Genomic DNA, 13,036 nt, shown 5'->3' with positions numbered 1-13,036 from the left:
CCGAAACATTGCCTATTTACTTCGTTCCATAGAGGCTGCCGTGCCCGCTGAGTTTCTCCAGCATTTTTGTCTACCTAACAGAATCAAGGGATATGGGGAGAAAGCAGGAACAGGGTACTGATTTTAGATGATCAGCCATGATCATATTGAGTGGTGGTGCTGGCTCGAAGGGCAGAATGGCCTTCTCCTATTTTCTATGTTTCTACTACTCAACATTGCTTTTTCCAGAGGACTTTTCTGTAACGTACTTCTATTATGCAGTATTTTGATGTGTAATATCACGTCAATATGATTTGAAAAGCAGTCAGTAATATTTGTGATATTCTGTCCTGTTAATTAAGTGCAATGCTCAAAAGCTCTTCCTTTCCAGTCGCACATGATTCTGGATGTAAGTTCCAAGGTCTTAATGCAGGAACACTTAACATGCCTCTATAAAATTGCTGTGGCCATAATTTAATGGAGGCAGGAAACTTTATTGTATAGGAACAAACTGCAGATGCTGACTTAAATAGATGGTAGACACAAAATGCTGGAGTAACTCAGCGGGACAGGCAGCATCTCTGGAGAGAAGGAATGGGTGACGTTTCGGGTCGAGACCCTTCTTCAGACTGATGTCAGGGGAGGGGGGGCGGGATAAGTAAAGGCCCTGTCCCACTTTCCCGAGTTAGTCACAACATTCCCCAAGTTCGAATCGAGGGGAAATCTCGGGAGAGTAAACTCAGGAAAGTGGGACAGGGCCTTAAGACAAGACAGTAAGACTAGTGGGAGAACTGGGAAGGGGAAGGGGGTGGAGAGAGAAAGCAAGGGCCATCTGAAGTGATACTTTATCGTATGTTAGCATCTGCATAAAACAAAACATATACATTATATATTAATGACTGATTAAACTCACATTGAAACCTGCTGCATTATGCACCACTCCCTTTCTATTGTCTTTGGATATAGTTCCTTATTAACAAAATGCTGCACTTCAGAAGCTCATAAATTTAAATTAATTTCACAGGGAGCCAAGAAATGAGACAAGTGGGGAAGAAAGAGATAAATAGTGCAGAGTAAAGAACACAGAAAACAATAGGCTTTCACGAAGATGATAACACTCAATGTGGAAATTAGAAGATCGACAAAAATGCTGGAGAAACTCAACGGGTGAGGCGGCATCTATGGAGCAAAGGAATAGGTGATGTTTCGGGTCGAGACCCTTCTTCAGACTGATGTGGGGGTGGGGGGGGCGGGAAGAGAGGAACAGAAGAGGCGGAGACAGTGTGCTGTGGGAGAGCTGGGGAGGGGAAGGAGGGAGAAAGCAGGGACTACCTGAAATTGGAGGTCAATGTTCATACCGCTGGGGAGTAAACTGCCCAAGCAAAATATGAGGTGCTGCTCCTCCAATTTCTACAAACTCCGTGCTGCCTGTACCAACTCAGCGGGATATGCAGCATCTCTGCATAGAATTGGGCAATCACGGTGGCGCAGCTTTAGAGTAGTGGAGACCCGTGCTGTCTGTACAGTTTGTACGTTCTCCCCGTGACCTGCGTGGGTTTCCTCCCACACTCCAAAGACATGCAGGTTTGTAGGTTAATTGGCTTGGTAAATGTAAAAATTGTCCCTAGTGGGTTAAGAATAAGGGGTAAGCCATTTAGAACGGAGATGAGGAAACACTTTTTCCTCACAGAGAGTTGTGAGTCTGTGGAATTCTCTGCCTCAGAGGGCGGTGGAGGCCGGTTCTCTGGATAGTTTCAAGAGAGAGCTCGATAGGGCTCTTAAAGATAGCGGAGTCAGGGGGTATGGGGAGATGGCAGGAACGGGGTACTGATTGGGGATGATCAGCCATGATCACATTAAATGGCGGTGCTGGCTCGAAGGGCCGAATGGCCTACTCCTGCACCTATTGTCTGTTGTGTAGGATAACGTTAGTGTGTGGCCTGTTTCCGTGCCGTATCTCTAAACCAAACTAAAGAAGGAATGGATGACGTTTCAGGTGGAGGGAGACCCTTCCTCAGCCATTCTTTCACATTCTGGTTGATTTATCGTTCCCACCCAGCCAGCAGTCAGGTGCAGTTCCCGTCACAATAGTGTGTGATCAGTGTGGTTACCCTGGGAGCCCTGACATTTAATTAACTTGCATGAATAACAGCCCGGTGTTAATACAGTTCTTAGTTTCTCTCTTGCAGCTGAGTGACAGTTCTGAAATAATTCGTGGCCCAAAGATGAGAAATGCTGACGTTGTCCCTCAGTATTTCCAGATTCTCTGTGGACTCTGCACCTCGCGCTTGTAGCATGATGAAAAAGCCAGGCTATGATTAATGGCATAGATTCCCTTTAGACGGGGACAATTTAGCACAAATGCATTGATATCCATGCTTCTTCCTCACTTAACACTGGGTGACTGGAGCATTAAATCAATTCAATCTGGAGGTAGTTTTTTTGATGAATAAGCAGAACAGCTGATATGATGTAGAATGAAAATGTGACAGGAAGCAGTAAAACGGCACCATTTGAATGCCTTTGAATATGGCATGAACACATAAAGGCATTGACAAAGTTGCTTACGGAGCAGAAATATCCATCAGTGAGTTGCCTAATTTCACATCACTCTAGGCGATTATTAGTAGTCAGAGTCATACAGCAAAGAAACGGGCCCTTCAGCCCAAATCCTTCATGCTAACTGCTTACAGTGGGTGGCACAGCAGTAGAGTTGCTGCCTAACAGCGCCAGAGGCCGGGTTATGTGAAAAGGTTGTTCCTCAATTTCCCATTGAATCTTTTGCCACTCATCTTAATCCTCGGTACTCTGAGGTAGAGGATTTCAAAGACTCAACCTCGGAGGTAGATAAAAATGCTGGAGAAACTCAGCGGGTGAGGCAGCATCTATGGAGCGAAGGAATAGGTGACGTTTCGGGTCGAGGCCCTTCTTCGTTCTGATCATGTACGTATCATGAACTAAACGTACTATGAACTAAACTCTAGACTTTACGTATTATGAATGAAACTCTAGACTTTAGGCCTCAATTACCCAATTTCACCTCAAAGGGCAAACACATCATTACTGTGGCGTATCTGGGTGAAATGGTCTATGTGCATGGCGGGGCGGGTAGATTTTGTTTTAGCCGAGGTTGGATAAGCTGTGGATTGTGATGAACAAGGCAGCACAGTGGCGCAGCATTAGAGATGCTGCCTCACCGCGCCAGAGACCCGGGTTCGATCCAGATTACAGGTGCGGACTTTGATCGGACTTTACTGGCTCTACCTTGTTCCATTATCATGCATCTCTACACTGTAAATGGCTCGATTTGAATAATGTATGTATTGTCTTTCTGCTGACTGGTTAGCACACTAAAGCTTTTCACAGTAACTCCGGTACACGTGATGATAAACAGAACCGAACTGTCTGTACCAAAGATCCTACAGCGAGCAAGATAGTCCAGTCGACGAAACAGACATAGTACGGTGATGGGCAGATTCATGGGTCATTTTCGGCCCCATTTCCATAACCGGCTTCCGTCCCCGCACCAAAGATCCCGTAGCGGAGCAAAGATACTAGCGCGGAGACGGAAGCCGGATACGGAAACATCTTCATAAAAATAGAAGTTATTTAGGAAAAATCTTCTCCTCATTTTCAGAATTTAAATTTATTAACACAAACTGTTCCCCCGCAACATTGATTACACTGCGAGTCGGGTCGGGTCCAGTTACGGAAATGGATGAATAAAAGGCCCACGTTCCACTCCGTTGCGTACTACACATCAGCCCATTGCATTTAGCAGGAGCGGTCTATCTTGCTCCGCTATAGGATCTTTGGTCCGTACGGAGTTTGTACGTTCTCCCCATGAGTTTTCTCCGGGTGTTTCGGTTTCCTCACACAATACAAAGACGTAGGCTTTGGTAAATTGTCCCTCGTGTGTAGGACAGTGCTAGTGTTAATGTTCGGGGATCGCTGGTTGGTGCAGATTCGGTGGGCTGAAGGGCCCGTTTCCACGCTGTATCTCGTGGGTACATGCATTTTTAGCAGCGTGGGCATATCTATGACAGAGCACAAAGTTTCACAGAGTTCTGGCTCGAAGGGCCGAATGGCCTACTCCTGCACCTATTGTCTATAGTTGAGGCAGCAGAGAGGCATACTTAGACACACAAAAGCTCAGCATCGTCAGGGGTATCAAAGCGTTCGTCCAAGAACACAAATATATGTATTTAAGTAAATGTATACAAATTTAAGAATAAGGGGGAGGCCATTTAGGACTAAGATGAGGAAACACTTTTTCGCCCCGTGTTGTGAATCTGAGGAATTCTCTGCCACAGAAGTCAGTGGAGGCCAATTCACTGGATGTTAGATTTAGCTCCTAGGGCTAACGGAATCAAGGGATATGGGGAGAAAGCAGGAACGGGGTACTGATTCTGGATGATCAGCCATGATCATATTGAATGGTGGTGCTGGCTCGAAGGGCCGAATGGCCTGCTCCTGTACCTATTTTATATGTTTCTGTGTATGCTTACATTTGAATAATTGAAATTTCATGTTCAATCCCAAGTAGACATTTGTTCCAATAGTTTTCAAACATCCATGGCAATTGTTTCCATCCCTTTAACCAATGAGACAAATGGTCAGAGTTATTTTCAGCTGGGTTTCTAACCGATGGCTGAGCCAGTAATTACCTGCAATTTGCACCGAACCTTCCTCACCGAGGAGAATGTTTCCTGCCTTCACATCTCTGCAAGAGAACACATAACAACTCATATACGCGCCAGTCAAGAGGGGGAGCGTGTTGCAACCGATCAGCTGATACCAAACATTTTCAGTGCACAATGGGACCTAAAGAGAAAGCCAAGCTTCATTCAGCAAGGTGAGTGGGCAGATGCAGCATAATGTGGATCAATGTGAGGTTATCCACTTTGGTGGCAAGAACAGGAAGCCAGATTATTATCTGAATGGTGTTACATTAGGAAAAGGGGAGGTGCAATGAGATCTGGGTTGCCTTGTATATCAGTCACTGAAAGTAAGCATGCAGGTACAACAGGCAATGACGAAAGCTAATGGCATGTTGGCCTTCATAGCGAGAGGATTTGAGTTTTTCTGCTGACACAAAATGCTGGCGTAACTCAGCGGGTGAAGCAGCATCTCTGTCTGAAGAAGGGTCTCGACTCGAAACGTCGCCCAATCATACTTTCCAGAGACGCTGCCTGTCCCGCTGAGTGACTCCAGCATTTTGTGTCTATCTTCGATTCAAACCAGCATCTGCAGTTATTTAGGTACACAAAAATGCTGGAGAAACTCAGCAGGTACAGCAGCATCTATGGAGCGAAGGAAATAGGCAACGTTTCGGGCCAAAACTCTTTGAAGAAGACTGAATTATTTCTGCAGTTCTTTCTTGCACAGAGGTCCTTCTGCAGTTGTACAGAGCCCTCGTGAGACCACACCTGGAGTATTGTGTGCAATTTTGGTCCCCTAATTTGAGGAAGGACATTCTTGCTATTGAGGGAGTGCAGCGTAGGTTCAGTGTAGCAGCGTAACTCCCGGGATTGTGGGACTGAAGTACGGATGAAAGAATGGGCTTGTATTTACTGGAATTTAGACGGATGAAAGGAGATCCCATAGAAAAATGTTCCCAATGTTGGGAAAGTCCAGAACCAGGGTCAGCAAAAAATATATAATCATTTTGCATCATGACTAGCGCACATCTTGGCAAGTTTTGTGTTAAGATTAAATTAGTTCTTCCATTTACAAACTGGATTTGAAGCAGAATATTTTTAAAGGTTTGCTGTGGAAGTTAAGTTGGGCAGGCTTCGATTAAAACCAAACTTTGAATGGGTGATGTTTAAGAAGGAACTGCAGATGCTGGAAAAATGGAAGGTAGACAAAAATGCTGGCGAAACCTCAACACCCGGTTGAGAGCCGAAACGCCACCTATTTCCTTCGCTCCATAGGTGCTGCCTCACCCGTTGAGTTTCTCCAGCATTTGTCTACCATCGAATGGCTGATAAATATTTGATGAGGATGATAGCTTGTAACAAGGTACAGAGAATTATTTGTCTTTGCTTAGAAAGATTACAAACAAGTCGCCACAAAGGCACCAGCAAAGCTACAAAATGTACTCATAGAAACATAGAAAATAGGTGCAGGTGTAGGCCATTCGGCCCTGCACTGCCATTCAATATGATCATGGCTGATCATCCAAAATCAGTACCCCGTTCCTGCTTTTACCCCATATCCCTTGATTCCTTTAGCCCTAAGAGCTAGATCTAACTCTCTTGAAAACATTCGTATACTCTGGAGTTTAGAAGAATGAGAGGATATCTTATTGAAACGTAAAATTATTGAGGGTTTGGACACGCTAGAGGCAGGAAACATGTTTCCGATGTTGGGGGAGTCCTGAACCAGGGGCCACAGTTTAAGAATAAGGAGTAAGCCATTTAGAATAGAGGCGAGGAAACACTTTTTCTCACAGAGAGTTGTGAGTCTGTGGAATTCTCTACCTGAGAGGGCGGTGGAGGCCGGTTCTCTGGATACTTTCACGAGAGCTAGATGTGGTTCTTAAAGATAGCGGAGTCAGGGGATATGGGGAGAAGGCAGGAGAAGGCAGGAACTGATTGGGGATGATCAGCCATGATCATATTGAATGGTGATGCCGGCTCGAAGGGCTGAATGACCTACTCCTGCACCTGTTGTCTCATGTCTCATCTCAGTCCTAAATGGCCTACTCCTTATTCTTACACTGTGTGATTCCTGGTTCTGGATTCCCCCAAGATCGGGAACATTTAGCTTGTGCAATCCCTTGAGAATTTTATACTCATCCCTCCATCCTTCCCCTCCCCCCCCCCCCCCCCCCCCTCCCCTCGCTGAGTCCCCCATAGTCCTCAGCGGGCCTCCCCAACAGCATGTCCCCCTTTTGTTATCGGTGGAGCGGTCCATCCATCTCGGCCCAACCTGCTCCTACTTTGCAAACCTGCTATGCTGGCAAAATAAAATCATGAGAATTTAAGCTGTATTTACTCATTCATTTGTACTCATTTACAAGGTCTGTGGAGGCATTGAGTAGCTGAAAATAAATGTTTCTATAAAACTAACCCTTAGTTTAAATGGGGGTCCAGTTTCAGAACTCACATTCATTAACAATATTTAACATGCATCACTTTTAGTTTTTAGTTTTAGAGATACAGCGCGGAAACAGGCCCTTCGGCCCAGCGGGGGCCGACCAGCGATCCCCGCACACTAACACTATCCTACATCCACTCGGTACAATTTTTACATTTACACCAAGCCAATTAACCTCCAAAACTGCACGTCTTTCGAGTGCGGGAGGAAACCGAAGATCTCGGAGAAAACCCACGCAGGTCATGGGGAGAAGGTACAAACTCCGTACGCAGTCGGGATGGAACCCGGGTCTCCGGCGCTGCATTCGCTGCAAGGCAGCAACTCTACTGCTGCGCCACTGTGGCTGCCTTGAAAACGCCATCGTTTTCTCACCTGTGAACCTGCCCGTTTTTGTGCAGATAATCAAGGCCCTCGAGGACTTCTTTCAGAATGGTGGCGATCACTGCCTCCTCCAACACTCCATTTTTGTGATCCCCCCTTGCGACCACGTGCTTGATGATATCGAGCACAGACCCTAGAAACAAAAAAAACCAGGCAAAATAAAACAAATGGGCCCAGATTTCACTCGGGTATTGATTGAGCAAACATTGCACTTCTTTCCAAATGCTCCACGGTGCTCGTAAATAATTATCACCCAAAGTTTGGTATCAATCAAAATCTCTTGAACTCTTTTGCCCAATACATCTTCCAGAGTAAATCTTGAAAAATATTCTTCTTTCAAACTACTTATGGGCCTGTCCCACTTACGCGACTTTTTCGGCGACTGCCGGCACCCGTCATAGGTCGTTGCAGGTCGCCAAATATGTTCAACATGTTGAAAATCCAACGGCGACCAGAACAAGGTACGACTCTTTGGGCGACTACTCACGACCATACAGGCTTCACCCCGCGACATGTCGCCTGTACGGTCGTGAGTAGTCTCCTCAGTCACCCAAAGAGTCGATAGGTCGTTGCAGGTTGGCAAAACCTATGACGCGTGCCAGAAGTCACCGAAAAAGTCGCGTAAGTGGGACAGGCCCTTTAGTAACATGAAGAAATAATTAGAATTAGAATTAGAATTAGAATTTCCTTTATTGTCTTTATTTTAATCCTAACATCAAAACTATCAGGATGTTGTGTGCTACTCAAGATGCTAAATATTTGTACTCTGTGCCGACCCAATTATAGAATGAGCTACATCATCTTTGCCTTTGCCAGTCTAGAAATTATGAAATATTTCCTCATGAATCCATACCAACCACAGAGAAAAGAGATTAAAAACTGCAAAGACACAAAAAGCTGGAGTAACTCAGTGGATCACACTGGAGAAAAGGAATAGTTGATGTTTCGGGTCGAGACCCTTCTTCAGATTGAGAGTCAAAGGAAAGGATATGGATGGTGATATGGAGAGATCATAGAACAAATGAAGCAAAGATATGCAAAAAAGTAACGGAGATAAAAGAAACGGGCAATTTTTTAAGCTGTAGGCTGGGGGAAACTTTTTTAAATCTGTTACCTCGACGGAGATGCGATTTTTTTCTGTATACCGGGAGATCAGGTAGGTCCGGGCAGACTGAGCGAAGGTGATCAGCGAACAATTGCAAAGTACATTGGGTGGGTAGAAAGCAGCACTGAAGTGGATCAACCGAGCTAGACCTGATTTCTATGCTCTCTGATATCGTTTGGACTCACCAAGTCCATGTGGTTACTTTTACAAACCACATGACCTACATGGGGGCATGGGTGAGGAAGTAGCACAATGGTGCTTTTATTGTCACTGATAATATTGGCCATTTTAGTGTCTGACAAAATGGAGGATCTCTGCCTTTGCAAACCCTGTGTGGCATCTTTTTGCAAAAGCTGCAAAGACCATGAGGGTCATGACTCCAGAATGCCTGGGTCTGTGTCGATCTTCTGTGGGTGCGCTTGGGACCCTCCTGACCTCCTGGAGTTGTTCTATATTCGCACGAGGCTGAAGGGCTTGGACGAGTAGAGACAAGGATCGGACCCACGGTGTTGGTTAGGTATCGTACAGGGCAGTGTGTTTGTGATTGAAAAATAAGAATCAGAATACCATTTATTGTCATTTGAACCCGAGTTCAAACGAAATTTCGTTTCTGCAGTCATGCAAACATGAAAAAACCTAGACACACAATTAACATAAACATCCATCACAGTGAATCTCCAAACCCCTCCTCACTGTGATGGAAGGCAAAGTCTTGTCTCTCCCCTGTTGTTTATTCTTCTCCTGATGTTAAAGCCCCCAGTGGGCGATGGCAAGTCCCGTGGCCATTAAGGCCGCGCCGGGCTATGTAAGGCCCTTCTCTGGGTCTTGATGTTGGAGTCTCCCGGCGGGCGATGGTAAGTCCTTCGGCCGTTAAGGCCACGCCAGACTACGTAAGGCTCCGCTCCGGGTTGTTTTAACCCTGCAATCCGGACGGGAGAAGTTGCCCTTGCGGGAGCTCCGAAAAGCGGTTAGTTGATCCAGTGCTTGACTCAGTCTATTGCTGAACCACACTAACGGGGTGAGAATAGGAGCAGAATTACACCACTTGTACTTAGTGCAGACGCACGGTGAGATTATTTTCTTACAAACAGTCCAGTGGAGTATTGCCACACCCAAGCACATCCCCGATGAGCAAATTGTACAGAAATAGTCCACTGATCCCACAGGCAAGAGGCAGCACGTTTTGGCTCCATTTACAGAGTCGTGATGATAATGGAGTGTCAGGCTTCTGGGGAGGTGGAAATGGATGAAGTCGAGGCGCATTTTTTTTTTTAACATTGGGCATGCAAGCATTTCCTTAATCTGCAAACAGCAGGCTGGTGACCCTTGGCTAATTACCAACCAGATAATTGCAATTCAACACTATTGCCATTAAAACTAATCAGATGGATTTAGTCAGATTTAATGCCAACTAGATTCAGAGAACCTTTTAGATTAAGAACAACTACTTTCCCTCTGTTGTCAGGTTTCTATACGGTCCTTCCATAAGCTAGGGTACTGTCCGATTCATCTCTGCCCCATTGTGCACATTGGACTTTGTCTCTGGAACTGATGCTCTACAATGCTGAGAACTATATTCTGCACTCTGTATCTTCCCCTTTGCTCTAAGATATGGGGAGAAGGCAGGAACGGGGTACTGATTGGGGATGATCAGCCATGATCACATTGAATAGCGGTGCTGGCTCGAAGGGCCGAATGGCCTACTCCTGCACCTATTGTCTATTGAGAACGAGTTAAGAAGTCACAAGAGAAGCAGGTAAAGGCTGGCACTCACGTATCTATGTACCAAGGTTGTCTCACATGCTATAGAAAGGTCAGATACTGTCCTTCAAAGGAAGATTGGTTTAGTATCGACACTTTGCACGCTGCCCTGACAAATCATGTCATAAGTGATCGGAACAGAATTAAGCCTTTTGGACATCATCTGCTGCACCATTCGATCGTGGCTGATCTATCTCTCTCTCTCCTAACCCCATTCTCCTGCCTTCTCCCCAAAACCCCTGACACCTGCACTAAACCAAGCCTTGCATGAATACATAGGTAGTGCAAAAGAAAAAAAACAACCAGAGTGCCAAATATAGTGTTACAGTCCCCTTCAATGTGCTGCAAGAAAGAGGGGGGAAGAATGGTATGTTATCCATGCTATCACAAGCTGTGGCTGAGGCTTCCCTCCTACACAACGCCAAGATCAAGGGAAGCAGACTGTCACAACATGTAAAGCCGGCCTGATCAGCGTCTATGGCACTTTGGACAGCGTGACCTTCCTAAATGCAAAGATTGCAAACACTCACCACCACTGAGCAACTTCATCACCAACCAGAGCTCATCCTTCACCACAAACGAGGTGTAGTACGACACAATGTTTCTGTGGTGGCACTGACTCATTGCTTGAATTTCTTTCTGTGAAGAGAACACAGGAGCATAATTCACTGGAAACAATAGACAATAGGTGCAGGAGGAGGCCATTCAGCCCTTCGAGCCAGCACCGCCATTCAATGTGATCATGGCTGATCATCCCCAATCAGTACCCCGTTCCTGCCTTCTCCCCATATCCCCTGACTCCATTAGGATCGCTAAAGAAAGTATCCAGAGAACCAGCCTCCACCGCACTCCGAGGCAGAGAATTCCAGACTCACAGCTCTGTGTGAAAAAGCATTTCCTTGTCTCAGTTCTAAATGGCTTATCCCTTATTCTTTGCGTTGGGAGCCTACTTCAGACTGACCCGCTGAGTTCTTCACGCACCGTGTTCTGAATAAAATGAAAAGTTTATCTACTTTCAGGGCTTTACAAAACTGAGGTGGATTAGAAGGGGAAAAGGCATTTAAAATGGCAAACACAGATTGTTGTACCATAAATACTTATTCATTTGGGGCTTATATTTCTATATGTGGCAATATATATATAAATCTGCTAATCAACAATGATGTTGCAGGCTTCAGTTCAAGTGCGTCTTCTGGATAACTTTATATTTTCGTATGCTGACTGTCACAATGCCAGCGCTGGATGCCAACATCAACTTGTATTAGTGACCAGGATACAATATCTGTCTGTGGTAACCAGCTCTCTGCTGCATCCTGTTGCCTAAGTATTGCTCAAACATTACACCAGTAGCCAAGGTGCAGCTTGACCCACAGCCCCATTTATATCAACGGGTCGATGGTTGAAAGGGTCAAGAACTTCAAATTCCTGGGCGTGCACATCTCTGAAGATCTTTCCTGGTCCGAGAACACTAACGCAATTATCAAAAAAAGCTCATCAGCGCCTCTACTTCCTGAGAAGGTTATGGAGAGTCGGATTGTCAAGGAAGACTCTCTCTAACTTCTACAGGTGCACAGTATAGAGCATGCTGTAGAGAGCGGTTGCATCGTGGCTTGGTTCGGCAATTTGAGCGCCCTGGAGAGGAAAATACTACAAAAAGTAGCAAACACTGCCCAATCCATCATCGGCTCTGACCTTCCTTCCATCGGGGGGATTTATCGCAGTCGCTGCCTGAAAAAGGCTGGCAGTATCATCAAAGACCCACACCATCCTGGCCACACATTCATCTCCCTGCTACCTTCAGGTAGAAGGTACAGGAGCCTGAAGACTGCAACAACCAGGTTCAGGAATAGCTACTTCCCCTCAGCCATCAGGCTATTAAACCTGGCTCGGACAAAACTCTGATTATTAATAACCACTTTCTGCTATTTGCACTTTACCAGTTTATTTATTCATGTGTGTATATATTTATATCATGGTATATGGACACATTTATCTGTTTTGTAGTAAATGCCTACTATTTTCTGTGTGCTTAAGCAAAGCAAGAATTTCATTGTCCTATACAGGGACACATGACAATAAACTCACTTGAACCTGTAGTATGGATTTTATGCCCGTACTCGCTGGAGTTTAGAAGAATGGGGGGCACACACACACACACGTCATATACAGAATAGTGAAAGGCTTGGATAGAGTTGATGTGGAGAGGGTGTTGCCATTGGTGGGAGAGTCTACAACTGGAGTTCGTAGCCTCAGAAATAAAGGACGTTCTTTTAGGCAGATGAGGAGAAATTTCTTTAGACAGAGGGTGGTGAATCTGTGGAATTCTGAAGGGAAGAAGGGAAGAAGGGAAGAAGGATCCAGAAGGATTACGAACTCCAGTTGTGGACTCTCCCACCAATGGCAACACCCTCTCCACATCAACTCTATCCAAGCCTTTCACTATTCTGTATATGACGTGTGTGTGTGTGTGTGTCCCATTCTTCTAAACTCCAGCGAGTACGGGCATAAAAATCCATACTACAGGTTCAAGTGAGTTTATTTGTCATGTGTCCCTGTATAGGACAAGGGAAAGAAGGGAAGGGAAGAAGGGGGAAGGGAAGAAGGGAAGGGAAGGAAGAAGGGAAGGGAAGAAGAAGGGAAGGGAAGAAGAAGGGAAGGGAAAGAAGGGAAGGGAAAAGAAGGGAAGGGAAGAAGGGAAGGGGAGAG

The 13,036-nt window shown here is 45.5% G+C and overlaps 1 protein-coding gene across 1 annotated transcript in view; it reads right to left on the bottom strand.

The window, feature by feature from the left end:
* LOC129715133 (serine/threonine-protein kinase OSR1-like) overlaps positions 1-13,036 on the bottom strand; it is a 110,765-nt gene that overhangs the window by 47,506 nt on the left and 50,223 nt on the right. Inside the window, exons 3-5 of the mRNA XM_055665001.1 lie at positions 10,861-10,969; positions 7,456-7,597; positions 4,647-4,702 (exon numbers count right to left, since the gene is read on the bottom strand). Coding sequence (XP_055520976.1) covers positions 4,647-4,702; positions 7,456-7,597; positions 10,861-10,969 — 307 coding nt within the window. The remainder of the gene's footprint in view (positions 1-4,646; positions 4,703-7,455; positions 7,598-10,860; positions 10,970-13,036) is intronic.

The sequence above is a fragment of the Leucoraja erinacea genome, unplaced genomic scaffold, assembly GCF_028641065.1.
Source record: "Leucoraja erinacea ecotype New England unplaced genomic scaffold, Leri_hhj_1 Leri_102S, whole genome shotgun sequence".
Taxonomy (NCBI): Eukaryota; Metazoa; Chordata; class Chondrichthyes; order Rajiformes; family Rajidae; genus Leucoraja; species Leucoraja erinaceus.
The sequence above is the reverse complement of the archived record's forward strand: the minus strand, read 5'-3'. Positions and strand labels throughout refer to the sequence as shown.